The sequence below is a fragment of the Phodopus roborovskii genome, unplaced genomic scaffold (genome assembly GCF_943737965.1).
Source record: "Phodopus roborovskii unplaced genomic scaffold, PHOROB, whole genome shotgun sequence".
Taxonomy (NCBI): domain Eukaryota; kingdom Metazoa; phylum Chordata; class Mammalia; order Rodentia; family Cricetidae; genus Phodopus; species Phodopus roborovskii.
The window spans coordinates 767,110-794,225 of record NW_026126517.1 but is presented as its reverse complement, the minus strand read 5'-3'; the positions used below and the strand labels follow the sequence as shown (position 1 = coordinate 794,225).

At 48.6% G+C, this 27,116-nt stretch overlaps 2 protein-coding genes across 2 annotated transcripts in view; one reads left to right on the top strand and one right to left on the bottom strand.

Annotated features, from left to right (window-relative positions):
- The window catches only part of Pde4a (phosphodiesterase 4A), a 45,961-nt gene extending 44,692 nt beyond the window's left edge, over positions 1-1,269 (bottom strand). Inside the window, exon 1 of the mRNA XM_051196762.1 lies at positions 1,221-1,269. The gene's annotated coding sequence lies outside the window, so the exon portion shown is untranslated. The remainder of the gene's footprint in view (positions 1-1,220) is intronic.
- Positions 1,270-13,748: 12,479 nt separating this feature from the next.
- On the top strand, positions 13,749-26,251 carry Cdc37 (cell division cycle 37, HSP90 cochaperone). The gene is made up of 8 exons (XM_051196764.1): positions 13,749-13,968; positions 20,360-20,638; positions 21,050-21,158; positions 21,242-21,357; positions 21,435-21,557; positions 22,421-22,603; positions 22,708-22,779; positions 25,679-26,251. The coding sequence occupies exons 1-8, from the start codon at positions 13,867-13,869 to the stop codon at positions 25,832-25,834; spliced, it is 1,140 nt and encodes a 379-aa protein (XP_051052721.1). The 5' UTR covers positions 13,749-13,866; the 3' UTR covers positions 25,835-26,251.
- The last annotated feature ends 865 nt before the right edge of the window (positions 26,252-27,116 follow it).

Here is a 27,116-nt window from a genome sequence, read left to right as displayed (position 1 = left end):
AGCCCTGTCCCCTTTACATCCCCTCTCTAGATCGCCTAAGAGGACAAGTCTTGCCGCCCGCCCCCACCCGGTTCTCATTAACATAAAGGCAACAAACCTTTCCCAGTCTCCCAACTTCTTTAACCACTTTTCTGTAGCTGAAGGGGTCTCCAAGCGTGGGCCAAAACGCGGCAAAAGAACTGGTCCCTTACCAACAGCCCTAGGTATCCCCCAAGCCAGAATTGTATCTGTTCCCCACTTTTCTCAGGAACCTTCCCCCTGGCATCTAAACGGGATTTGCAAGTGTTGAGGGTGCCCAGATGTACCAGAGTCAAGAGCATGAGGGTCAAGAGCATGAAGGAGCTGCAGGTGGAAGGCTCCCAGTTGTGAGTCAAGGCTGTTTATCTTAAGCCCTGAGGTAAATCAAGCTGGACTTGAACCAAATACAGGCTGGAGGGTGGGAGAGGGGACTTATCTGGAGAAAGTACCATGGCTTAAGCAGAGACCCTCCAAAGCAGTAGTGGTTTGGGGGTAGCTCAACTGTCTGGCTCTCTAACTGAGCTCCCAGCCAAGAAGTGGGCATAGGGGCTAGGTTGCCCTGGGAGGACCCTGATGAGAAATAGCTAGAAGGCACAACTAGTGGAGCTGGTGAGATGGCTCAGCAGGTAAAGGTGCTTGCTGCCAAGCCTGATGGCCTGAGTCAGATCTTCAGGACCCACACGGTGGAAGGAGAGAACTGACCCTTAGAGTTGTCCTCTGAACAAGACACACATACACACCACCAACCAACCAATCAATCAATGTCACAAAAACTGTTAAAGAAAAAAAGAAGTACAGATGGAGCTTAGACTTTCTGTACCCCCCACTCCCATCCCAGTGAAAAATACAGGTGCTGGACCTACTCCAAGATGCCACCATCCTGGCTAAAGTTGAGAGATCTAGACTGCTGCCAGCAGGGACACTGCATCACACACTGGCCAAAAGCCAACCCCTCAGCTCTGTGAATTTAGGGAGTGTCCAGAAGGCTCTGCAAAGGTGCAAACCCTTCTCCTCTATGTGGGCCTCTGCTGACTCAGGCGGCTTAGGAAAAAGGCTCGCTGAGGCTGCCAGGGCGCCTCCTAGGAGAGCTGTCCCAGCCAGAATTGGCGAGGGTTACAAAAAACGCTAGCAGCTCAGGAAGGGCTCCTGGTTGGCTCAGTTCCTCCATGCTCACTTCCCACTTCGATCCCCCTCCTGCCTACCTGTTGGCCTCAGCTCTGGTGATAAATATTCGAGGCGGGATCAGCAGCGGCAGCGTGGTGGGCCTTGGCATTGGAGGGACCCCAGGATCCGAGGGCTCAGGCTGAGCCCAGCCCTGACCAGGAGATGATGGTGAGGGCGGCGCAGGGCCGCCCCTACCATGTTGGCACAGCAGGACTCTGTGGGCTCCCTGGGCCTCTGTGGAGGGACATGGGTGGAATTGGGGTGTGTTTTGTGGGTCTAAATGCTGCCCCCAGAAACACAACTATTTAGCTACCCCAGGGAGCAGCTAATGGGCACATACAGGCCTCTCGTTTCTGAGTCTCCCATGGAGGGTGCCCTCCCACGCTTAGTGTGAAAGAGCCTCTTTTTAAGCCGCATAATTTGAAGTGTGTGTGTGGGGCGGGGTTATGGAGCCTAGGCTGGTCTCCTCCTGCCTCAGCTTACCACATGCTGGCATTACAGGTCCGTGCCACTGTGCACCTATGTGATAATCTTTCTACCCTATTTCTTTCCTTCTTTTAGACTGTTTCTCTATGTAGCCCAAGCTGACCTTGAAATCACTCCCGCCTTTCCTGCCAAGTGCTGAAATGAAAGGCCCATGTCTCGTCTCTGCATCCAGAATCACCCTCTGTAAGCGATCCACTTGTGTTTTCTAAGGGGTCCCCCCCACCTTAGTTTTCCTGACATCTGAGACCCACAATACCTCACCCTGGACAACCTTCCTCCACCAGCTGGCCAAAACTGTCTCTCTACCTGAGAGGCCACAAGGGTCCCTGCCCACTATCTGTGGACTGAAATTTGTCAATCTGAAATTTGTGTGTTTGTGTGTGTGTGAGTGCAATCAAAGGGGGTAAACTGAGGCATAAATATGCCCGCCCCCCAAAACAGCTACAGTGGCTAGAGGGCTGTCCCCATGACTAACTTTTGTCTAAGCCCCGCTCCAAGCCCAAACCCCCCTACCGCCCCTGGAGCCTTGGTTGGGATCACTGACTCGATCCTGCTGTTCCTTTTCATCCAGTTTCCCTGAGCTCATATCCTGAGCCCGGGTCAAGGGTCACCTGCCTGTGTGGTAGACTAGAGGCACCTTCCCATAGAACCCGCGGGTTCCCCCTGAAGACTGGGTCTGGAACTTTCCCAGTCCTTTCGGTTATCCCTCATCTCTCCCAAGGGTGTGTGTGACGTCAGTGGACGTCAGCAAGCAGCTGACTCAAAGCTTGCGGGGAAGATGACGCCTCCCGTTTCCGAGACGACAGGTGACGCACGCGCGCTCGGGAGGGTGTAGGTGCGGCGGTCGGCCGCTGGGGGCGCGGTGGTCCCTCTGCTTGCTCTTCGCGGATCCACGCTGGGACTTCCCCGTCCGGGAATCCCACGGAGGAGCCGGCCGTGTGCTGAGCGTGGTCCGAGCCGGGGGCCGAAGGAAGCGCTCCTGCGAGCTGTTGGGCTTTCTGCCACACCCAAAACCCCCAAAATAGCTGCGGTGTGCGGGGGCTGGCACAGAGAGAGACGGCGGCTTCTGGGCACAGATGGGGGACGCACAAGGCAGAGGCGCGGAGACAGACAGGGACTGGTGGAAATAGAAACAGACAGACAGGGACACAGACTCAGCTTGCGGTGATGGAGGAGGGAGAGGCTGGCTCACTTTACCTTTACACCTTGACATTGAAGATGTGGGTTGGTGGCTTAATCTTTCTAAGCCTCAGTTTCCTTCGTTCCAGTCTAGCCTCAGACTTCTGCCCTATGACCTTGAACGTTTCATCCCTCTTCCCTCACTTCAGTGCCAGGATTAGAGGCAACACCAAGCCCATTTAAGGGATCCAATTTAGGGCTGCACAGGATGCTATGTAAACGCACTATCAACTGAGCCATATCCAGACTTCTTTTTAGACAAGGTCTCATATTGACCAGGCTGACCTCGAACTCACAGACCTACTTGTCTCTGCCTCCTGAGTTCTGGGACTAAAGGCATTCACCAGGTAGATTTCTGCTTCGTATAAGCCATCCATCCACCGAGTGCTCCTCACCTTTTGGGGCTCCAAAAGTTACAAACCCACCTGAACCTAAATTTAGATCCCCAGAACCCACGTAAAAGCTCGGTGGGCTGGGGTGCACCTGTAACTCTACATGTTGGAATGGGAGGTGCACATGGGGATTGTGGGGCTCCATGACCAGCCAGTCTAAAGAAATGATCTTCAAGTTCAGTGAGAGACTCAAAAAATATGTCAGGTTGTGGCGCAAGACTTTCTTTAACGCTCTGCACAGAGATAGACACAGGTGGATCTCGTCTGTGAGTCAGATAACAGCCTGGGCTACATAGTACCACCCTGTCTCTAAAATAAAAAGGTAGGAACAATAGAGGGACACAACTGTTGTTGACCTCTGACTGCCATATGTACCCCACATGTGAATGTACCCACATGCACAGGTGCAAACACATGGACGCCAAAATGAAAAATAGGATATCAGAACTAGATTTGGTGGGACACATCTTTAATTCCACCACTTGAGAGGCAGAGGCAAACTGATTGATTGGTTTCGGTGAGTCTGAGGCCAGCCTGGTCTACATAGTGAGTTCCAAGCCAACCAGTACTAACACTGAAACCCTGACTCAAGAAAAATAGAAAAAGAAGGAAAATAGAACATTGACCAAGAATCTTTTATCTTTTTTTTTTTTTTCCTTTTTTCTTTTTTTTCCCAAACAGGGTTCCACATAGCCCAGGCTGAATTTGAAGCCCAGATCTTACTGCTTCCAAGTTTGTTTGTTCTTAAGACAGGGTTTCTCTGTGTAGCCCTGGCTGTCCTGGAACTCGCTCTGTAGACCAGGCTGGCCTGCCTGCCTCTGCCTCCTGAGTGGTGGGTGCGTGCCACCACTGCCCAGTGTGCCTCTAGTTTTTATGTTCTTGATTACAGCTACCATACCCAGTTATTTCTGTGTGCTGGGACTCATGTAGATAGTTTCCAACCTACCAGAAATGATTAAGAAGGGGCGTGTAAGCTGGGCATTGGTGGCACACGCCTTTAATCCCAGCACTCGGGAGGCAGAGGCAGTCCGATCTCTGTGAGTTCAAGGCCAGCCTGGTCTACAGAGTGAGTTCCAGGACAGGCTCCAAAGCAGTACATAGAAACCCTGTCTTAGGGGGAGGGAGAAGAAGAAGGGAGTGTGCAATGCTAAGGGTTAAAGCCAGGGTTTCCTCCTGCATGCCAGGCAAGCATGCTATTATTAAGGTATAAGATCCTCCCTGCTTTTGTATGTAGTGTGAGAAAGAGAGGACTCTTGATACATAGCCCAGGATAGCCTCAAACTAAAACTCTTCCTGCCTCAGCCTGCCAAGTGCCGAGATTATAGATGTGAGCCAACAAACCCAAATCTTCCCACTTTTTGAGATTTCATCATTCTGTGTTGTTCAGTTGGCTGCCAACTCCTAGATAAGAAGCTTTTTTGAGGCTGGATGGTGGTATCACACATTTAGTTTCAGCACTCCAGAGGCAGAGGCAGATGCAGGCAGATCTCTGTGAGTTTGAGGCCAACCTGGTCTACAGAGTGAGTTCCAGGACAGCTAGAGCTGTTACACAAAGAAACCCTGTCCCTAAAACAAAAGAGCCCTTTTGCCTCCGTTTCCCAAGTATCTAAGACCACAGTCATGTGCCACTGTACCAGTAAGACATGGTTGTATACTGTTATTTCCCTCCATGTTACGGAATACCAAAATTAATTGTTCCTAATTTCTTTTTCTTATCTTGCTGCAATGGTTGAGACCTTAATGCAAAAATTGTTAGAAGAGTGCTAAAATCCTTATTTTAGAGAAGGAAGAATGTAGTGTATATAACTGAGAAGAGATTCTGATAGTACAGTTTTGGGTTGTGAAGACTCTGGAAGCAAAGGAGGGAGAGAGGAAGGGTGGGAGCAAGAAAGGGAAGAAGGAATGGGAAGGAAGGGAGAGGGGGAAGAGGAGATGGGAAACCTTCAAGAGAATCTGGTAGTATCGTTTTGTTCTGGAAGGTTGTTGAGAAACCTATGTAGCCCTAGCCATCCTGGAACTCACTATGTAGACCAGACTGACTTTGAACTTAGAGATCTGCCTCCTTAATGCTGGGATTAAAGGTGTGCAGCACCACATCTGGTTCTGATTTTCTATTTTTCATTTTGTCAATCATGTGTGTGAATCTGGGGCACATATGGAAGTCAGATTTATTATTTACATTTTATTTGTTTGTATGTAGATCTGTGTACCATGTATGTGCATCAAATGCTCTGGAGTCACAGGTAGTTACAGGTGTGAGCCACCATGTGAGTGCTAATAATTGAACATGGAAGTGCTCTTAACTGCTGAGCATCTCTCTCCACCTAAACTTTTTTTTTTTTTTTTTTTTTTTTTTTTTTTTTTGGTTTTTCAAGACAGGGTTTCTCTGTGGCTTTGGAGGCTGTCCTGGAACTAGCTCTTGTAGACCAGGGCAGTCTCAAACTCACAGAGATCTGCCTGCCTCTGTCTCCCAAGTGCTGGGAGTAAAGGTGTGTGCCACCACTGCTTGGCTAGCCACCTAAACTTTTAAAGGCCCTAAAAAGAAGGGAGGGAAGGAATGAGTGTAGCTGCAGGAGAGTCTGGTAATCACTGGGTTTTGAAGGCTCTGGAAGGAAGGGAGGGACAGAAGGATGGAGCAGAGCTGCAGGAGAGTCTGGTAGCATAGCGTTTAGTTTTGCAGGCTATGAAAAGAAGAAAGAGAGGAAAGGAGAAAGACAGGTGCCTTTTCTCTCTATGTAATAGCTAAATATGCTCAGTCCATAGAGAACAGAGCTGGTAGTTGATACCTAGGTTCTATAATCATGTCAGCATGGCTACAGTCAAACCCTACCTCTGGCACTTCCTGGTTATGTGACCCAGCTTTCCTAAGTTTCAGTTTTCTCATCTGTAACATAAAAGTACTGTTTAGTTAGCCAGGCAGTGGTGACGCACACCCCAAATCCTAGCACTGGGGAGGCAAAGGCAGGCAGATCTGCCAATCTGGCCTTCAGAATAAATTTCAGGACAGCCAGAGCTCTATAGAGAGACCCTATCTTGAAAAACCAAAAATAAAAAAGCATGGGATGCTCTGAACACATCTTCCATGCACTCACAAAATCAATAGGAGGCCACCGTCCTATTGATTGTAATAGTAATTGTTAGAGCTGGGCATAGTAGCACACACCTTTAATCCCAGCACTTGGAAGGCAGAGGCAGGTGGATCTCTGAGTTCGAGGCCAGCCTGGTCTACAGAGTTAGTTCTAGGACAGCCAGAGAAACAACAAAAATAGTAATTTTGCTTCACAGAGCTGTAGACACACTTGAGAGACTATAAGACATTCAGAGAAGCTGGCCCTGTTAGTCTCCCCTGTCCCTCACACAAAGAAAGTGCTGGGACATCAGAGCTTTTGCACAGGCTCTTCTGCTGCCTAGAAAGTATATCAGGACTCCCTGTGTTTTCTAACCCTGGATCCCTTTATGCTGTTGGTGTTAACTTTTAAATTTTTAAATCACCTCTTAAATTTTATAATTTGTGGGTGTGTGTTTTTATGTGTGAACCATAAGAGTGTGAGTGGTACACACATGCCACCATCCACATGTGGAGGCCACAGAACAATTTTCAGGAGTTGATTTTCTGCTTCCATCATGGAATAGCAGGATCAAACTCGGGTCTTCTGGTTTGTGTGACAAGCAGCTTTACCTGTTGTCCCATCTGGCCTGACCTAATTTAGACTTACCATATTACAATAAGTTATGTGGCTTATTAATTACCTATTTATTTATTTATTTATTTAGAGACAGGGCTTCTTTGTGTTGTCCTGGAACTTAATCTGTAGATTAATTTGCCTGTGAACTCACAGAAATCCACCTGCCTTTGCCTCCTGAGTGCTGGGATTAAAGGTATATGCCCCCATGCCCAGCCCCACCCCCATCTTGAGTAATGGGTATGAAACCAAAGGTCTCCTATGTACTAGGTAGAGGCTTTCCCACTGAGCCACACCCAGCCCTTGTAATACTTGATCATCTTATCTTGAGCATGGACTCTGTCTGCATTGGCATTTTCCTAGGTCATGTAAATCCTCTGTAGTATATATAGTAAGCTGTACTACTGTACAGCCTGTAGCTGCCCATGGTACACACTAAGAATTTATGGGCCTGTGTCTCAATTGTTAGAGTGCTTGCCTCTCATGTACAAAGATGTAGGTTCCAATCCTAGTACCATATAAAACAGCATGGTGATATACATAATCCCAGCAGTATAAGACCCTGTCTCCAAAAAAACAAAACGAAAATGAAATAGCATTTATGGAATACGATGAAGAGAGTAGTGGAGAGGGGTGGAGACCAGCCCCTTTCTGTTGTCCATATAAATGTCAGTGTTTTTTGTAGACAGGATCTCTTTTGTGTAGCCCTGGCTGGTCTAGAATTCAGTATGTAGACCAGACTGACCACTTACTCTCATTGACCTGCATCTGCCATTCTCTGAGTCTTAAGTGTTGGGATTAAAGTTGTCAACTATCACAAGCCTACAGAAAAACACAGACAACCCTAAGCTTCCCTTCTCTGGACAGTATCCTGGATGAAGAAGTTTCCAGGTGTACAACAGGCTGCTCTGAGCTTTGAGTGTCCATCCATGTCCTCTGTGTGTGTGTGTGTGAGCACGTGTGAGCACATGCGTGCATGTCCTGCTTGCTGAGTAGCTGGGCTCACAGGTCTCCGTGGCAGTTAGGAATTGTTGCCATCAAGCATTGCATTGTAGGGCAAGGAGGAACCATTCTCCACTGTGCTTCTCTTGTGGTATTGTAGAATCAGTCATCATTCACTAGCCATCTGGAGCCCCTATCCACACCACAACTCAGAGCATTTGCTCTCACCTCAGCTCCCCCTCCAGAGCTGCGGCAGGCCTGTGATGGCCTCTAAAGAACCTGGGCATGTCTACTTGTATTTACATTTGAGTGCAGCTTTCTGGATAGTCAGACACGTGCAGTGCACCCTGGAATGGATGTTCTATGAGTGCCAGTGTTGCCCACTTGGGATCAGATCACAGCTTCAGGACAGCTATGCAAACTACAAAATGGACAAAAGATCACTGTCAGTGGACAGACATAATGCTAGATGGGTGGCTAAGTGGCCCTGCTGTGTGCTTGTTGGGATTCCTGTGTGTGGATGCAGCGGAAGCATTTCCCTGTGGTTAAAGGTTTGAATTTGCAGTGAGCAGGATGGCATAACACGCAGAGGTGCTTGTTGATGGCTTGAGCTCAATCCTGAGAACCAACACAGTAGAAAGAAAGAACCAACTCCCTTATGTTGTCCTTAAACCTCCACCGTTTGATGTGGCATCTGTGTGAGTATGTAAACAAGAAAATACATTACAAAATAATTTCATGGAAAGTCAAGAGCCCATAGTGTGGTGGTGTACACCTGCAGTCTGGCAACAGGGAGGCAGAGGCAAGAGAATCATGAGTTCAAGGCCACCCTGGGCAACTAGGCCACCCTAGTGACACTACCCTTGTCTCAAAAGAGGAGGGGAGCTGCTGTGGATCCTTTCCTCCCTGAGCATCTGTAAGCACTAATGGTTGCTGGGGGAGGAAGAGATTTTTTTCAGTGGTGTCACTGCCGTTAGTTAAGGTGCCCATAGTGCTTTAAGCAACTGTAATGAAACATTGTATCACCAAAATAACAAGACATTAAAATAGAAGGGGTCAGTGGGATCAAGAGATCAGGAAGGGCAACTGATCAAATGCATTATGTGCATGTATAAAAATAATATTATGCATAATTAGTATGTGTTAACCAAAGAATTTGAATATGCATTAAAATGTAGGTTCTGTGTTGGGGCAGGGCTCAATGGCAGAGCACTTGCATCCTCAAAGTCTCAACACTGCAAAGATAAACTAAATAGGTTCTGAGTTCAAATCCCTGTAGTCTCTAGTCTCTCACTACCCAGGACCACATCTGAATCTGTCTCTACTGCATATCTGTTCAGTAGTGACTAACTTTGTCTGAGTTAGACAGACTGTGTGATGTCAGAGAATTTCTCCTCCCTGGGTATCTAATCAGAAGCATCTACCTATCTGTCTGTCATGGCACCAGTTTCTTAATGGAGTCAGTTGTGTTGTTTTTAGACAGGTCTCACTATGTAGTCTGGAACCATGGATCCTCCTGTCCCCTTAGTCCACCAGGTCCTGTGTTCAACTGGATCTCCACAGGGCCCCCTTAGTAACTGTCCAAACCATTCCTCTGGTCTTTGTTGTTTGTTTGTTTCAGAGGCCTTGGCCCACACTGGCTTGGAAGTCTAGTCCTTTCATTATGACCTCCAGAGTACAGAGACTGGGCATGCACGATTGTGCCTTTTTCTTTCCTCACTTTTTTTTCCTCCATTTTTTCAAATGGAAAACACTGGTCTGTGGTGGTACACACCTTTAAATTCCAGAGACAGAGGCAGGTGGTGGATCTCTGTGAGCTCCAGGGCAGCCAAGACTACACAAAGAAACCTGTCTTAGAAAGAAAAGAAAAAAATTTCTTTATTTCTGTTGGGATGGGAAAGATGGCTATGCATAGCCATCAGTGTATACAGGAGTCATTTCTTTCTCCACCATGTGGTCCTGGAAATGGAACTTCAAACTTGGTAGCAAGCACCTTTACTGACTGAGCCATCTGACTGTCCCCTTCCTCATTTTTATAAGAATGATGTTCAACTGCTATGTGAGAGAGCAAGGCAGGATGGCTATAGCACCTAGCATCTCAGCAGTTGGGGGTTAAAGGCAGGAGGATCAGGGGTCTAAGGCCAGCCAGGGCTACGTGAAACCCTGTCTGAAAAAGAAAAAAAAAGTGGGGGGGGGTGACTAATTGGTTCATGTTAACCCTCTTTCCTGTTGCCCAATTATCTGAATCTAGTCTGAATTTTAGTTTCCTTCACTTAGGATTCCCCCCCCCCCCCCCGGAGTCTCACTATGTGTGTCTGGCTGTCTTGGAACATCCTGTAGCCAAGGCCTACCTGGAATTCACAACAGTAGCTCTGCCTCTGCCTCCGGTGTGCTGGGATTCCAGGACAGACTTCTGTTTTCTGAGACAGGGTCTCCTGAAACCTAGAGTGCCTTCAAAACCCCTTATAGCCATTGTCAGCCTGAAATTCCTGACCCCCCTTCCTGCCTCTACCTGCCAAGTGCTGTGAGATCAAGCATTGAACACCTCCATTCCTGCCAGAATTTCCATCCCAATAGTAAGTTTACATACAAAGACTTGTTTATGTGCATATCTTGCTGCTGCAATTATGGTCTGGACAACATGGCTGACATTTACAGTACGCAGTTGGGGAACAGGAATGACAACATAGAAATGGATGAAGCAGTAAAGGCATGTTGGTTGATCTTCTGGCTTGCCTTAGTCTCAGCCTGCAGTCACTGCTGAAAAAAATAGAGGTCCAGAAATGGACAGCAAACAGCTGGGTTATCTGAGATCTGGATGCGTTAAATGGTGTTGGCAATAGGGGATCCTATCCCCAGCCTCAGCCCAGCCCCAAAGCAGTCGCAATTCTCCCTTACCCGAACTCTACAAAAACAAGGTACACTGTAGGGTTCTTTCGGGGAAGATGGGCTACCAGGGATGCAAGACAGAGAAACAGCTGTAAGTAATTCGGCCTTGGGTGTCTCTCCCTGTCCCCAGAGGCTGGACACAGCTGGTAACATTAGAAATGCTTGGTGATGATGGGGTTCCCAGAGCTCTGATCCCAGTTCTCTGCCATTAGGCAGCCCCAGTGTCAAAAGCCTAGGGGGGAATAGCCCCTCACCTACCAGAAAATTCTCAACAGCCAGGGTTTCCTACACAGACGGAGACAGAGAGACAGACAGACAGACACACACACACACATACACACACACACACACACACACACAGAGTCAGTGGTGGGTGGAGACTCTACAAGAACGTACCAAGGCATGGGTGGAGAGATCACAGCTTTCATGGCGAGCTAGGGGAACCCCATGATCTTAATGCCCTTCCTCCCCAGAGTCGGGTTCCCCCCTTTTCCCAACACAGCTCACAACCTCAAAACTTACCTTGCTGGGAAAAGGGGCTGAAGAGAGGAGCCGCGCCCTCTCTGGCCTGGGATCGGGACAGCAGGATGGGACAAGTGTCCAGACCTTTGTTTGCTGGTGTGTGTGGGTGTGAGGGAGACCCTCCGGGTATAGGTCTGTCATGCGCGTGCCCAGGCTGGGATAGACTGCTGCTCCTGTAGTGGACCGCCAAGCTGGGGGAGGAGGGGAAGAGAAAAGGGACTCCCTTGCTCCGCCCGCCCACTCCTCGAGTTTGAGCGGGAAGGGGAGGGTCCATAGAGGGAAGAAGCTTTTATGCCCACTACCACTCCCCTTCCATGGATGGGGGACATCCCCCAATTTGCAGACCTTTATTCGCTCCTAACAGTCCTCTCTCCAACAGCTCCCGAAAAGCTGGAAAGAGGAACCCTCCATAAGCCAAATGGATAGAGCTCCTCTCTTTCCACCTGACCCCACCGCAAGTAGCACCCCTTAAACTGAAATAATCCTGGCCCCAGGCTGCAGCTCGAGTTTCTAGATCCTGTATCAAAGCATGGGGAGGGGATGTACTACCTGGGTAGCTCAAGCTCAGGAAAAAAAAAAAAAAAACATAATGGATTCCCTCAAGCCCCAGCCGAAATTCAGTAAGAGGCTGTGGGCAGCCCCAGATGGTGAGGGAAGCCCCCTCAATAGCCTTCCGATTTCCCCTGGGCGCAGAGCTGGGAACGCTGTCGTTGGTTAGTCATCAGCGACACCTAGAGGTTGTACAAGGTGATACTTGAGGTGGTGGATTCTGATGATTCCAGAGGGCTGCAGGCGTCCAGGATCCTTCCAACCACTGGTGTGAGATGGTGTTGGAATAAGTCTCCAGACAGTGTCAGCCATCACCCATTCTGATCCCCAAGCAAGGACAGGGCTGTAACACTGGCCACTTACCAACCCTCAGACTGAAAAGTTCCGGAGGTAAAGACACTTGCCACAAGCCTGAAGACATGAGTTCATCCCTTCTTTATGGAAGAAGACAAATGATTTACAAAAGTTGATTTCTGGCTTCAAAATGCGCACTATAGCGCTCACTGCCTGCCCCATAAATAAATCAATGTAATACTGATTTATTTATTTTGAGATAAATTCAGTCTACATAGCTGTCCTGGTACTCATTATGTAGACCAGGCTAGCTTCTAACTCCACCTGCTTCTGCCTCTTGAGTGCTGGGATTAAGGCATGTTCTACCAAGCCTGGCCAATAAATGTAAACAACTCTTTTTTTTTTTAAGAGTAAAAATCTGCCGGGCAGTGGTGCTGCACACCTTTAATCCCAGTACTTGTAGGAGTAGAAGCAGGTGGATCTCAATGAGTTGGAGGCCAGCCTGGACTACAGAGCTAGTTCCAGGACAGCCAGAGAAACTCTGTCTCAAAACCAGATCCCTCCTCCCCCCCCAAAAAAAACCCACTTCACTCTTTTTTTGTTTGTTTTGTTTTTCGAGACAGGGTTTTTCTGTATAACAGTCCTGGAAGTCCTGGAACTCGATTTGTAGACCAGGGTAGCCTTGAACTCACACCTGCCTCTGCCTCCTAAGTGCTAGGATCAAAGGTGTACCAAACCAACGCCCAGCTTTTTTTTTTTTTTTGTGAGTATTGATATTTTCCCTGCAAGTATATATGTGCATGACATGTGTGCCTGGTATAGGCAGTGGCCAGAAGGGGGCGTCAGATCCCCTAGGGCTGGAGTTACAGATGCATGTGAGCCACCATGTAGGTGTTGGGAACATAATCAGGGTCCTCTGGAAGAGCTGCTCTTAGTCACTGAGCTACCCCTGAAGGCCTCAATTTTTATTTTTTATTTTTTGGGGGTTTTTGAGACAGAGTTTCTCTGTGTGATAATACCAGTTGTCCTGGAACTCACTTTATAGATCAGGCTGGCCTCTGACCCACCTGCCTCTGCCTCCCAAGTGTTGGGATTAAAGGTGTCTCAATTTCGATTTTTAAAAAAGATTTATTTATTATGTATACAGCGTTCTGTGTGCATGTACACCTGCAGGCCAGAAAAGGGCACCAGATCTCATTACAGATGGTTGTGAGCCATCATGTGGGTGCTGGGAATTGATTGAACTCAGGACTTCTAGAAGAACAGCCAGTGCTCTTAACCTCTAAGCCAGCTAGCTCTCCAGCCCCCAATTTTGATTTTTAGAGACAGAATTTCACTATGTAGCCCTGGCTGGCCTGGAACTTTGTTGATCAGGCCTGCCTAGAACTCATTGAGAGCTGCCTGACTTTGCCTTCCAAGTGTTGTTATTACTGTGGGCCGCCAACTCCTAGGCAACTATCTTTATTGTCCCAAGGGATGCTCGGTTGGATTTCGGCGGGAACTCCCAGAAGGCTGCACCACGTGAGCCTGGCCCTTTAAGAATCACCTCCAGTTGTCAGTGCCGCCGACTCCCGTTGCTAAGGACATGACGTTCGTGCGGATGTTGGGGCGGGGCTGTCGTGCGCGGCGCCGTGAGCGGAAGCGGAAGGGGCGGGGCTCCGCGAGCGGACTCTCTATCCCTTGTGGATCCCTGTTCAGCGCCCGGCCGTGTGGAGAGCCGGCAGCCGATCCGGGCCTCCGAGGCGAAGATGGTGGACTACAGCGTTTGGGATCACATCGAGGTGTCGGACGATGAGGACGAGACGCACCCCAACATCGACACGGCCAGCCTCTTCCGCTGGCGGCACCAGGTGGGGCTGTGCGCTCGCATCCCCTTCCCCCCACTCCCGGGACCCCCAGCTCTAGAGTTCTGACCTCTTACCTTGGCCGCCCTGGTTCGGGCGGGTCGGGGGAAACACAGTTACTGACCTCTGGAGCCTTCTGGTCCACAATCTGGACTTTCTTTCTCTCTCTTGTAAAAAAAATTTGAAACAGGATCTCACTGTAACCTTGCCTGGCCTGGAACTAGCTCTGTAGACCAGCTGGTCACTAACTCACAGAGATCCTCCTGCCTCTGCCTTCCCAGTGCTGGTATTAAAGGTGTGTGCCGTCATGTTGGCCTGGACTTTTAAATTCCATCCCAGGACTTCAGGATCACTGGGGACCCTAACTCCCCACCATCATCTCTCTTATTTTATTTGTTAGTTTACTCATTGCGGTGTGTCTGTGCATGTGGCACAGCATGCATGTGTGGGTTAAAGGACAATTGACAGAAATCAAGCCTCTCCTTTCACCACGTTGGAACTGGGCATGGTATTTAGGTCACCCCCATTTGCCACAAGCACCTATACACGCTGAGTCTTCTTATCAGTTCTTAATACTTTCATCAGAGCCTAGACTCCCTCAAATGCTGACCCTTGTGAGTAGGGGTCCTGATTATCCTGCGTGGAACCTTTTTTTTTCTCCTCAGAATTTTTTCTTGGAGTCCAGGCCTCAGATACTGTTAGACTTTCCCTTATCCTAGCCCATGTACACACTTCTGATTGCACATCTCCCTCCTGCCTCTTCTCAACCCCTAGAGTCTGGATCCACAATACTTTTGATTTGATTGTGGCATCTACTTCCCAAGACCTTAAGCTCAAATTCCCATTAAGGCCCCCAACTCCCAGACTGAATGAGAGCTGTATCCTACCCTTAATTTCCTGATCTTAGCTTTCAGCTGAGATTCCATAATCCAGGGACCCTTTCCCTGGAGTATAGACCAGAGCCCCACTAGGGACTTCAGTTCCACCTAGGACTTAAGTGTTAGAGTCCCCTTTCTCTGCATTTGGCCTCCAGCCCCACTCCCTTTTCTCCAGTAGACTCCAGGAAACCCTACCCACTTAACTTCCGGCCAGAACCTCTACTCCTTTAGAGTAAGTAGACCCCTATCCTGGCCACCCTGGATCCTGTATGAACTTTGGCCATCATTGAATACTCACCAAACTAGGAGCTAGGCAGTGGTGGTGCATGCCTTTAATCCCAGCACTAGGGAGGCAGAGGCAGGCCTGTGAATTCGAGATTAGCCTTGTTTACAGAGAGAATTCCAGGACAGCCAGGGCTACACAGAGAAACCCTGTCTTGAAAAACAAACAAAAGACTAGAAAGAAAGAAACTCACCAAACCTGAGCTCAGAACCCCAAACCCATCCTGTTTTACTCACCCTTTCCTCTGTAGCCTCGTTGGCTTCTCTCCACGGTTCAAATCATCCTACTTAACTGGGGGACCTTCTGGAACTTATCCCAGCATCACTTTGCTTGCTGAGCATGGTGCCACACATCTATAAACATAGTTCTTGGGAGATGGAGGTAGGAGGATGAGGAATTCAGTCAATCCTTGCTACATGGCAAATTCTAGGCTAGTCTGAACTACATGAGACACTGTCTCAAAAGCCAAATAGGCTCAGTTGTGAGTCATTGCCTTGTACTGTGTCCCCAGCATTGCTTAAAAGCTGGCCATGGTGGGACAGGCCTGTAGTCCCAGCACTGGAGATGGAAACAGGAAGGTCAGAAGTTCAAAGCCTTCAGCCTCATAGTAAGCTTGAGGCTGGCATGGACCACATGGGATCCTGTCAACAACCAAGCAAATAAAATAAATCTGGACAGATTTTTAAAAATCTGTCCCGAACAGATTCCCGCAGGTTCAGACCTTAGAATCCCAAGTGTGTTTGAGCCATTCTCTTCCATTCCTGCCCAGCATTGCCCACAGGACAATAGTGAACTACCAAGATCTAAGGGTGGTCTGGAGATGTGGTTCAGTGACAGAGCACTTGTATAGCATGCTGGTGGTTATTCATTTGAGTATACATTCATGTATGTGTAAATGTGCATGGGTAGTCCATGGTACCCTTGTGGATTCAGAGGATAACTTGGTGGAATCTGTTTTCTCCTCCCGTATGGGTTCTGGGGATCAAACTCCGGTCTTCAGGCTTGGTGGCAGGCCTTTACTCACTGAGCCTTCTCATTGGCCTCTGAGCTTGTTATACTCACAAGCTTAGGGCAGGTACTTTCCCGTTAGGAATTTTGCACTTTATTTTCCTGAGGGCAGCTTCGGTTCATTTATCTGGAAGCTCCTAGAAGGTCCTACTCATTTTTCCCCAAATTAGTGTCAGTCCTTCACCCCACGTGCACACCTATTCCTTCCAGTTTCCTAGCACAACCACCTGCCAGGCAAGCTGCTGGGGACAAGCTGCCATCACAGTGTTCCTTGCCTCATAGCATTGCATTAGGAAGCACTGAAGACCCTTGTGGTTGGTGAACTGTTCTCAGGAACACCTCTCTCTGTTGTACAAAGACATTCATATTCCTGCTGCATGGAGAACAGTTGGGGCCTGCTGAGTGGGAGGGAGGCCTCCCCTTTGCTAGTACAGAGCCTGCTTCCTATCTTGCTGCTGTGGAAGTAGGACCTTCTGCCCAGCACATGTGAGAGGATAGGCAGGCTCTGGTGGACATTCTAACATTGCTTCTTCTGCATCTGGCTGTGATGGGACTGAATTCAGAAGCTCTGAGGCCTGATTGATAGGTGTCATTCCCAGCCCATGACCCTGATGTGCTGTGGCTTGCACGACTCTGTTTGGCTGCTCTGTGCCTCAGTCTTTCTGAGGATGTGAATAGGGTCTCTGTGACCCATAGGGTTGGTATAAGTTTCCCGGTATTTAACAATTGATTTCCTTGGGATAATAGTTCCTGTCAGCACTAGTTAGGTATGTCTTGTGGGGTAATGGTTCCTGTCAGCACTGTTTAGGTATGCCTCATGGGGTAATAGTTACTGTCAGCACTTTTTAAGTGTGCCTGTGGTTTCTAAACAAATTCAAAGCCAGCTGTGATACATGGCTGTCAGTCAAGGCTATCCTTGGCCATATAGCCAGTGGAGGCCAGCCTGAGCTATATGAACCACTGTCTAAAAACAAACAGCAAAGGCCCAGCAAGATAAAGGCACTGGTCACCAAGCCTGATAACCAAGTTTAATCCCTTCTATTCAGTGGTAGGAAGAGAAGTAACACAAGTTGTCCTTTGACCTCCACACTCCACATGCACACACTGTGGCATGAATCCCAACTTGACCCAGTGGTGTAGGTCTATTTTTCTAGCTGAAGCAGGAGATCACAAATTCAAGACCATTCTCAACAATGTAGTGTGAGGTCAGGGTCAGCCTAGACAACATAGAGTGAGGTCAGCAATGTAAGGAAACACCATGTCAAATTATGAAATAAAAAAGGCTATGTGCAGCTCAGTAGCAGGCCACTTGCAGAGCAGGTGTGGGGCACTAAGTTCAGTCTTTGGTAGAACCACCACTAGAAAAAAAGATGTGGAGGTTTGAGAAGCAGGTGAGTTCCCAGCCCCACCTCCTAGACTCTGTGACCAGATATGTGTTATGTGGGATTTCTTCTGGCTCCTTCCAATGAGCTGTATGGTGTCAGAATTCTGAGACCCTCAGTGGCCCTTGTGTAAGGAGCTCCCACACCACCTGTTACTTGTGCCTGGTCAGCCTGCCGCTGCCACTCCTGTGTAGGTGTAAGCCGGGCTGGCCACTATCATCCCCCCCCCTTTTTTTTTTTTTTTTTTTTTTAGCTTCAGCCTTCCCTGGCAGCTGCTCAGAGGACACTAGGGAGAATGGTGGCCATCCTCCAGAATGCCAGCAGCCTGTCAACTTCCTGTTGCTGTCTGGGGCCACTGAGGTGCTGACCTAAGAGCCCTTGGGAGAACATGACATAGGCCAGGGCTGCCATAGAAGGAGACTTTTGTTGTCCTGTGTGCACATGAGTGTGGGTTCGAATGCAAAGGACAGAGGAGGATGTCGGGTCCTGCTTCATCTCTCTTTGCCTTATTCCCTTGAGACAGGTCTCACTGACCCTAGCCATCCTGTGTGCTCCCTACAGTGCTGCGGTTACAGGCAGCACCATTTTTTCTTGAATGCTCTGGATCTGAACTTGGCTTGTCCTTGCACAGTGTTCTTCCTGGGAGCTATCTATATAGTCTCCAACTTCCTGTGGTCCTTACTTTAATGCTGTGTATGTGTATGTATGTTTTGTTTTTGTTTTCCTAGACAGTGTTTCTCTGTGAGATGGTCCTGGCTGTCCTAGAACTCACTCTGTAGACCAGGCACACAGAGATCCACTTGCCTGTCTCTTAAGTGCTGGAATTAAAGATATGTATCACCACTGCCCAGGTGTGTGTGTGTGTGTATTCGCATGCGCATGTGTGTGCATGGGTCCATTGGTCCATCTGTCTCTTAAAGTGAAAAGCCAGTCAGGTGTTACATGCCTGTCTCTAGCCCTAGGAACAAAAAAGCAGGAGTTTCACCACAGGTTCAAGGTTGCATAGAAACACTTCATCAAAACAAAACAAATTAAAGTTGGATTATGGTGGCACACACCTTTTCCCAGAACTCTGGAGGCAAAGACAGACTGATCTCTGAGTTCAAGGCCACCCTGGTCTATAGAGTAAATTCCAGAACAGCCAAGGCTATGCAAAGAAACCCTGTCTCTAAAAACAAAACAAACAAAATTAATAAAATTGCTGGGGTTGTAGTACTTGACCCTAAGTTTAGCCTTTGGTACTGCACTCACATCTATATATCCACACTTATGTAACAACTTTGTAATACATTTTGTTTTGGTTTGGTTGGTTGGGCTTGGTGGCACACATGTTTAATCTCAGCAGGAGGCAAAGGCAGGTATATCTTTGAGTTTCAGACCATCCTGGTTTACAGAGTTCCAGGACAGACTACACAAAGAAACCCTATCTCAAAAAAAACATACATACATACATACATACATACATACATACATACATGGTTTTCTCCAGGCCAAATTCTTGTTAAAAGTGAAGACTCTTGCTGTGTCAGGACAACTTGGGAATTGCTTCTCTCTCCACCATGTAAGTCTCAGGAATGGAACTCAGGTCATCAGGCTTGACTGCTACCACTTTTACTTTCCCAACCATCTTGCTGGCCCTAAAATTTATTGTATTTACTTGAGCTCATAGAGATCTGCCTGCTTCCGTCTGCTCGTTGCTGGGATTAAAGACAATTGCTACCATGCCTGGCCTTAATTTTTATTTCATGATGCTGGGATTAAAGGCAATTGCTACCATGTCTGGCCTTAATTTTTATTTCATGATGCTGGGATTAAAGGCAATTGCTACCATGCCTGGCCTTAATTTTTATTTCATGATGGGTCTTGCTGAGTTGCCTAGGCTGGCCTGGTATATACAGAGTCTTGTGCTTGGTCACAGGAGTGCTCCATTATGGCCTCTTGGGTTTTTCTTTGGTTTTGTTTATGGTGCTGCTGGTGCAACCTACGATGTTTTCAGATAGTAAGTAAGCAAGGGCCAGCAAGATGACTCAGTGGGTAAAGGCAATTGCCACCAAGCCTGACAACCTGAGTTCAACCCCTGGCACCCACAGTGGGGCTCTCACATTTCCTCTCTGTGTGTTGTTGTGATATGTGTGAGCATGCATACAACACAAAAATAAATGAATTGTTCGAATCTACTTTTTCAAAATTAAAATGCTGAACAAGGGCACTCCTGCCAAGTTGCTCCCTCATGTGACCAGTTCCTGTTGCTCTACCTTGCCTCTGTGATGGAGAGGCAGGAGGATCAGGAGTTCTGGTTCGTTCTCCGCTACATAGAGAGGTGGTTTTGTTAGTAAGATAAAAAACTGTAAAAATGTGGCATCAGTTCACCAGCAGGTAGTGCACATGACTATGTGAACTATAGCAAGGACCCAGGATTTGTCTCTGACCAAGGTATGTCTAGTCCTCTATGGTAGGCTGGGTGGAAGTTGGGAGGCCAGAGCTTAGACTGGTGTACATATCTCTTGGGGTTGTGTCCATTGCAGAGATTGAAACCCCAGGGCTGTGGCTGGGCCTCTGCCTCCTAACTGCTGAGACTTAAGGTGGGCACCTCCATGCCTGGCTGTCTTTCTTTCTTTGTTTTTTTTTTTTTTTTTTTTTTTTTTTTTCTGGTTTTTTGAGACAAGGTTTCTCTGTACTGCTTCGGAGCCTGTCCTGGAACTAGCTCTGTAGACCAGGGTGGCCTCGAACTCACAGAGATGCCCTGCCTCTGCCTCCCCAGTGCTGGGACTAAAGGCATGCAACACTACCACCCAGCTTAAAGTTGTTTTTCTAAGTGACCAGCTGCTAGCTGTCCCTGCCCACAGGCCCGAGTGGAGCGCATGGAGCAGTTTCAGAAGGAGAAGGAGGAACTGGATCGGGGCTGTCGTGAATGCAAGCGAAAGGTAGCTGATTGCCAGCGCAAGCTAAGGGAGCTGGAAGTGGCTGAAGGCAGTGGCCAGGTGGAGCTTGAGCGGCTTCGAGCTGAGGCACAGCAGCTGCGCAGGGAGGAGCGCAGCTGGGAGCAGAAGCTGGAAGACATGCGCAAGAAGGAGAAGAGCATGCCCTGGAATGTGGACACCCTCAGCAAAGACGGCTTCAGCAAGGTGGGACACGGGAGAGAGCGCTGCAGAGCTCAGTCAGACTTGGGCTGGGCATGGTTTGGTGGTGGAGACTAGACCTGTGTGAACTGTGAAGGAAGGCCCTAGGTCCATATCTGTCTCCTCATCCCTGCACATTAGGAAAATAATTCTGACAAGGAGAGGCAGGCAGAGAGTCACGGGGGTGGGGTGGGGGAGGTGGGAGTGTGCTCGTGAGACTGGCTGATAGAGACCATTGAAGCCCACCCATACCCTCTGATCTGCCCTAAGGCCCGCGGCCACGCCTCTGCCACCTTGCTGTACTTAGCGACACCACCGTCTCCGAAGTGGACAGGATGGGCGCGGCGGCCAAGGCCCCCGCACCCAAGGCTCAACCCTGCCCTGCCCCAGCCCACTTGCCCTCTCACCCTGTCACAGAGTATGGTCAATACCAAGCCTGAGAAGGCAGAGGAGGACTCAGAGGAGGCCAGAGAGCAGAAACACAAGACCTTCGTTGAAAAGTACGAGAAACAGATCAAGCATTTCGGTAAGTTCCTGCTCAGGGCCTCTGGTTGGGAGTCAAGGCCAGGGAAGGGCTTCCAACTGCCTCTGCAACACCCTTCCCTGCAGGCATGCTCCATCGCTGGGACGACAGCCAGAAGTACCTATCAGACCATGCCCACCTGGTGTGTGAGGAGACAGCCAACTACCTAGTTATCTGGTGCATTGACCTGGAGGTGGAGGAGGTGAGTAAAGCCCTGTCTAGCTTCAGACACTCCCAGACATGGCTGCTTGGTGACACCCTGCCTCTTTGTCCTGGCAGAAATGTGCACTGATGGAGCAGGTAGCTCATCAGACCATGGTGATGCAGTTTATTCTGGAGCTGGCCAAGAGTTTGAAGGTCGACCCCCGTGCCTGCTTCCGGCAGTTTTTCACCAAGATCAAGGTATGGATGGGCTCCTGTACACACTAACTAGGGACCTGTGGTTAGAGCTTTTATTGGGAGGGCTCAGAGTGGTGTGGAAATGAAAGTGGCCAAAAACGGCCCTATTTGTTTCTTTTTAATCTTTAAAGAGTGTGTGTGTGTGTGTGTGTGTGTGTGTGTGTGTGTGTGAGCGTACGTGGCATATATGTACGTGTGTGTGTGTGTGTGTGTGTGGTGTATATATTTTTATGGTTTGTATGTATGATGTGTATGTGACCTCATGGTCAGAGGACAACTTTGGAGTTGATTCTCTCCTACCTTTGTGTGGGTTCCAGTGGGCAGACAAGCTGTTGGCTTGTGTGGCAAACACTTCCCTCACTGAACCACCTTGCTGACCCTGTATTTGTTTTTATTTATTTACTTCACATGTTTATTTGTTGTTGATGTCTGTGTGTGTGTGTGTGCCTGAGTTTATGTGCATCATGTATGTGTGTGCTGTGTGAATTTATGTGCATGCAAATGTCTCCAGAGGCTAGAAGAGGGTGTTAGGTTCCTGGAGCTAGAGCAGCTGGCATATGGTCCTCTGAAAGATTGTTGATCCTGAAAGTGCCTATAAGACTTTGCTGGAAGACACCTGAAGGTGTGGTACCAGGCCTGTGCTGTTTAGGTGGGCCTGGAAGCTGGCCATCAGTAGATGGACACACATGATAGTAGGAAGGGGCACTGAGTACAGGAGAGTAAGGCCAAGCCTTGAGGTGCCTATGGGACGTTCAGGAAAAGCCTTGGGGAACCCCAGAAGGCTTCCAAAAGCTGCAGATGGGGCCTTGCCCCCTAAACACCTGGGTATCAACTGTCCGGTGAATATCATACACCCTCTCCTGCAGACAGCCGACCACCAGTACATGGAAGGCTTCAAATATGAACTGGAGGCCTTTAAGGAGCGTGTTCGGGGCCGTGCCAAGCTGCGCATAGAGAAAGCCATGAAGGAGTATGAAGAGGAGGAACGCAAGAAGAGGCTGGGCCCTGGTGGCCTGGACCCCGTGGAAGTCTATGAGTCTCTGCCTGAGGTGTGACTCCCCGGGGCCCAGGAGGGAGGAGGGTGATGTGTGAGCATTGCTGTCCTCTGCACACCTGTTAGCTCAGGTCTTCACCCTGCCCCTCTATACCTCAGGAGCTGCAGAAGTGCTTTGACGTGAAGGACGTACAGATGCTGCAAGACGCCATCAGCAAAATGGATCCCACTGTGAGTCCCATATGTGGGCCTGAGGGCCACCTGTGTGTCTACACCTGGTCCCCAAAGTTCTGCAGCACATGGGAAGAAGTGGCCTCTGGGTGGGCCTGGGGGTGCAGACCTGTCATCTCAAGAGGCTAAGAGCAAGGTTGTAAGTTCAAGGCCAAGCTTAGACAGGATGAGTTCAAGATGAGCCAAAGCAGCTCAGTGAAACCCTGTCTCAAAATAGCAATAAGAGGATGGGGTGTAGCTCAGTGGTCAAGTCCTTGCTAGGTATATATGGGGCTCTGGTTTCATCTCAGCAGCACAAAATAACAAAACAAAGATAGTGTCCCTCCTGGGCCTCTCTAAGAAAGGAGAGGCCTTCCAGGCTGTGGTCGTGCACACCTTTAGTCCCAGTGCTCAAAAAGAAAAAAAATCTGGTGGATCTCTGAGTTCAAGGACATCCAGGGCTGTTAGAGGAACCCTGTCTCAAAAAAACAAAACAAAACAAAATGTGTGTTGGGGCAAGCCTCCTGGCAGAAGCACTGTTGAGTACCTGCTGTGCACTCATCGTCTAGGATGTGAGCTCCTCTTCCTTTTTGGTGACCCGGATAATGTAACCCAATGTCTGCTGCTGAGTCACACCCTTGCTCCCTCACTGGGAATTCTAGGCAGGGCCTCTACTCCATCACTTAGCTAGGAATCCAGATAAGGTTTGAGTTTTAACAACTTGGTTTGATGCAAGTTCTGTCAGCTGGCTTCTAATTAGCCACCTTAGTTTCCTTATCTGTGGAAACATTCTATATACAAGATCAGTACTAGGGATTCCAGAAGCTTCCATAGGAATGCATATTTAGAACAAAGTTTTACAAATCCCAGTGGAAGGCTCACCAGTTACCTTTGTGGATCAAATGTAATTAAAATGCTGCCCCACACTTCTTTTTGCATCATTTATTATTGATTTTTCTGCTAAAACCACAGAGTTACTAGGACCATACACTATATGACAGAATTAAAGCTATTAACTCTGGAGCCAGTCAGTGATGGTGAATGCCTTTAACCCCAGCATTCGAGAGGCAGAGGCAGGCAGGTCTCTGAGTTCAAGGCCAGTCTGGTCTACAAAGTGAGTTACAGGACAGCCAAGGCTGTTACACAGAGAATCCCTGTCCCCCCCCCAAAAAAAAAAAAAAAAAAAAAAAAAAAAAAAAGAATTTGCTGGGCAGGACTGGGGCTACCGTTCAGTTGCAAACACTTGCCTGGCATGCAGGATGCCCTCCATTCAATCCCTTTCCCAACCAGCGGGGCCTAGTTATTCGTGGGTCGAGGTGAGCTAGAACCTGAAAATAATGGGAGAGAAAGAAGGAACGAGACCAAGCAATCTTTGTCAAGGTCTCACTTTATTAGGCACAAAGAGGAGTTATTAAAGCAAAGCAGGGAGGAAATGGAGAGGGGTAGCTGTGCTGACTCTGGGGCTCTGGTATTTTCCCAGGCCAAAAATAATTAGACTCTAGATGTCTGCTTATCTCAGTTCCTGGCATCTTAGTTCATCTCAGTTCCTGGGTTGAGTGGACCAGATTGCTTTTTCAGCAATTTTCTGTTTTACCAAGATAAGGCTCAATTAGAGTTTTAAGGTATAAGTTATTTTGCAAGAGGATGTGACTCAAGGCCAGCTCCCAACAAATCCCTAGCACTCATAAAGCTAGTAGTGGCAGGTTTATACCTGCTGTCATCACACTCAGGAAGAGGATCAGGAATCAAGTCAAAGTCATTGTCTGCTAACTTAATGAGGCTAAGATACATTAGGGCCAGTCTTTAAGATCAAAGGAGAGGCTACAGACATGGCTCAGTGGTTAAGAGCATTGGCTGCTCTTCTAGAAGACCCAGGTTGAATCCACAGCACCCACATGGTAGCTCACAACAATCTGTAACTCCAGTCCCAGGGCATCCTGTGCTCTCTCCTGGTCCTCTTTGGACACCAGACCTACAGCTGGTACATAGACAGACATATGTAGGTAAAACACCCATACATTTAAAAAAAATTGTTAGCAGAGGCAGGCGGAGCTCTTCAGTTCAGGGCCAGCCTGGTCTACAGAGTGAGTTCCAGATCAGCCAGGGCTACACAGAGAAACCCTGCCTCCAAAAAAACGGAAAAGAAAATAGACTTCTGGCATACTGTCATAGCTTCGGAAGGAGGCTTGTAAGCTGAGACCAATATGGGCTCCATTCTGAGTCCCTGCCTCAAAAAGCTAGTGAAGGCCATAAGATAATCCCAACAGAAGGTACTGCTCCTAAACCTGACAGCCTACATTCTATCCTTGGGACCTATATGTGGAAGGAGAGAACTGATGCCCACAAATGCTTTCTGACCTCCATATGCATGCACAGACAAGTTGTGGCTGTTGCTAAGAGCAACTGGGCTCCATGCCCAGTGCCACAGACAGATGTCTTCGGAGCTTTGCTCTACACTTGATGCCATCCTGTCTGTTTTCAGCTTCTGGATGCCTTTCTGTTTGCAACCACTCTTCATGGCAAATGGGTTGGAACATTGGTCAGCTTAGGGAGTGTGTACTTAAAATGCAATTTGGTGGTGCTGCCAGTGTGTGTGTGTGTTTATTTTTTGAAACACAATCGGATGTAGCCCAAGCTGACCCCAAATATGCCGTATAGCTGGGTGACCTTGGTCTCCTGATCCTCCTATCTCTACTTTCAAAGTGGTGGGGTCACAGTATATACCACTATATCTGGTTTTATGTGGTGCTGGAATGGAACCCAGAGCCTCATGAACACTAGGCAAATGCTCTACCAGCTGAGCCATAGTACTAGCCTTTTCCGTAGAGTAGGTGCCAAGCAGCTTTGAAGGAAGTGTAGCAGACGGTGGGGCCACCATGGTGCTGACACAGCCTCCCCTGCTTCTGCTCTTCCTCCACAGGATGCCAAGTATCACATGCAGCGATGCATCGATTCTGGGCTCTGGGTCCCCAACTCCAAGTCTGGTGAGGCCAAGGAGGGGGAGGAGGCTGGCCCTGGGGACCCATTGCTGGAAGCCGTCCCCAAAGCGGGCAACGAGAAAGACATCAGTGGGTGACCTGCCCCAGCCACTGCCACCGGTCTGCAAGCTTCTGTAGGCCCTTCTCCAGTAAAGGAAACCTAGACACCATATTCCTAGCTCCTGACTTCCTTCACTTCTGCAGCCCCTCAGATCCTGGCCCATGGCTTGCCCCATGTCTCCTCTCTTCCAGCCTCCCCAGCGCTCATCAGACTTTCTGCTTGTGTTGAGGGGCTCTACTGTCTACAGCCCCTGCCCTCCAATCAGCGTTATGCCAAAGTCCTGGGGGTCGGGGGAGGGACAACAGTTGCCAGGTTGGCCCACTGGGTTGGGGATACACATGTTCCCAGATGGGCAGGGTCTGTCCCTATGGGTCGTGGTCACTGTTTTTCTTCTGTCTAGCTTTCTGTTCTGCAACTGGCAACAATGTCTAATAAACAGTTGCAGGTGCTGGAAGCCATGGCTCAGTGCTGTTTGAGGCAGAGGGTGGACCTAGATGGGGGAGAACCAGAGACCTGACAGCTATGCTTTGGCCTGTTCCTCACTGCTCAGAAGTACTAGGCCTTCAGTGCCTCTCCAACTCCTTGTCTTCTCGCCTGTCCTTCCTCTTTGCCTTCCCTCTTCTCCTAGCAAACACTCCATGAGGCAAAAGGGTACAAGTTTAAGGGCAGCCTGGGCAACATGAAGAATGCATAGCCTTTCACACCGGTCTTTGCCTCTGCTAGGGGAGCATCTTAATCTAAATTTTAATTTGTGTGCATGTCTTTTTGAGATAGGGTTTCTATGTATCCTTGGTTATCCTTAAACACACTTTGTAGACCAGGCTGGCCTCAAACTCAGATTTTCCTGCCTCTGCCTCCCAAGTAGTAGGATCAAAAGCACAAGCCACAACTGGCTTAAGTTTAATTTTTTAGTTTATGTGTATGAGTGTTTTGTGTGTGTGCATATAGTGTCTCCTGGAGCTGCAATTACAAGTGGTTGGAAGGCCACCCACCACATGGTTTCCTGCAGTGTAACCAAGTCCTCTGCAACCTGGAGCCTTCTCCCCTCCACAGAAGGAGTATCTTCAAGGATTTGGAAGTATTGCTGCTGTTGGAAAGAGCATAATGGGACTCAGGCTGGAGTTCTGTGGCAGAGCTTGGTTTCACATATGGTGTTCATTCCAGCACTGTAAAAAACAAAAACAACCCTGCACACCTATCATCCGACAATAGAAGAATGGAACACAAGGATCATGAGTTCAAGGCCAGGCTGGGTTGACCAGTGAGACCTTGTCCCAGTGAAAACGAATTAAGTGATTTGAGACTATGGCTTAGTTGGT

Bases quoted from the DNA above. Each gene is read 5' to 3' on its own strand.
- Cdc37 (XM_051196764.1), top strand. From the start codon at position 13,867: ATGGTGGACTACAGCGTTTGGGATCACATCGAGGTGTCGGACGATGAG. The intron at 20,639-21,049 runs GTGGGACACGGG...ACCCTGTCACAG, and splicing joins GCAAAGACGGCTTCAGCAAG to AGTATGGTCAATACCAAGCC. The intron at 21,558-22,420 runs GTATGGATGGGC...CCTCTCCTGCAG, and splicing joins AGTTTTTCACCAAGATCAAG to ACAGCCGACCACCAGTACAT.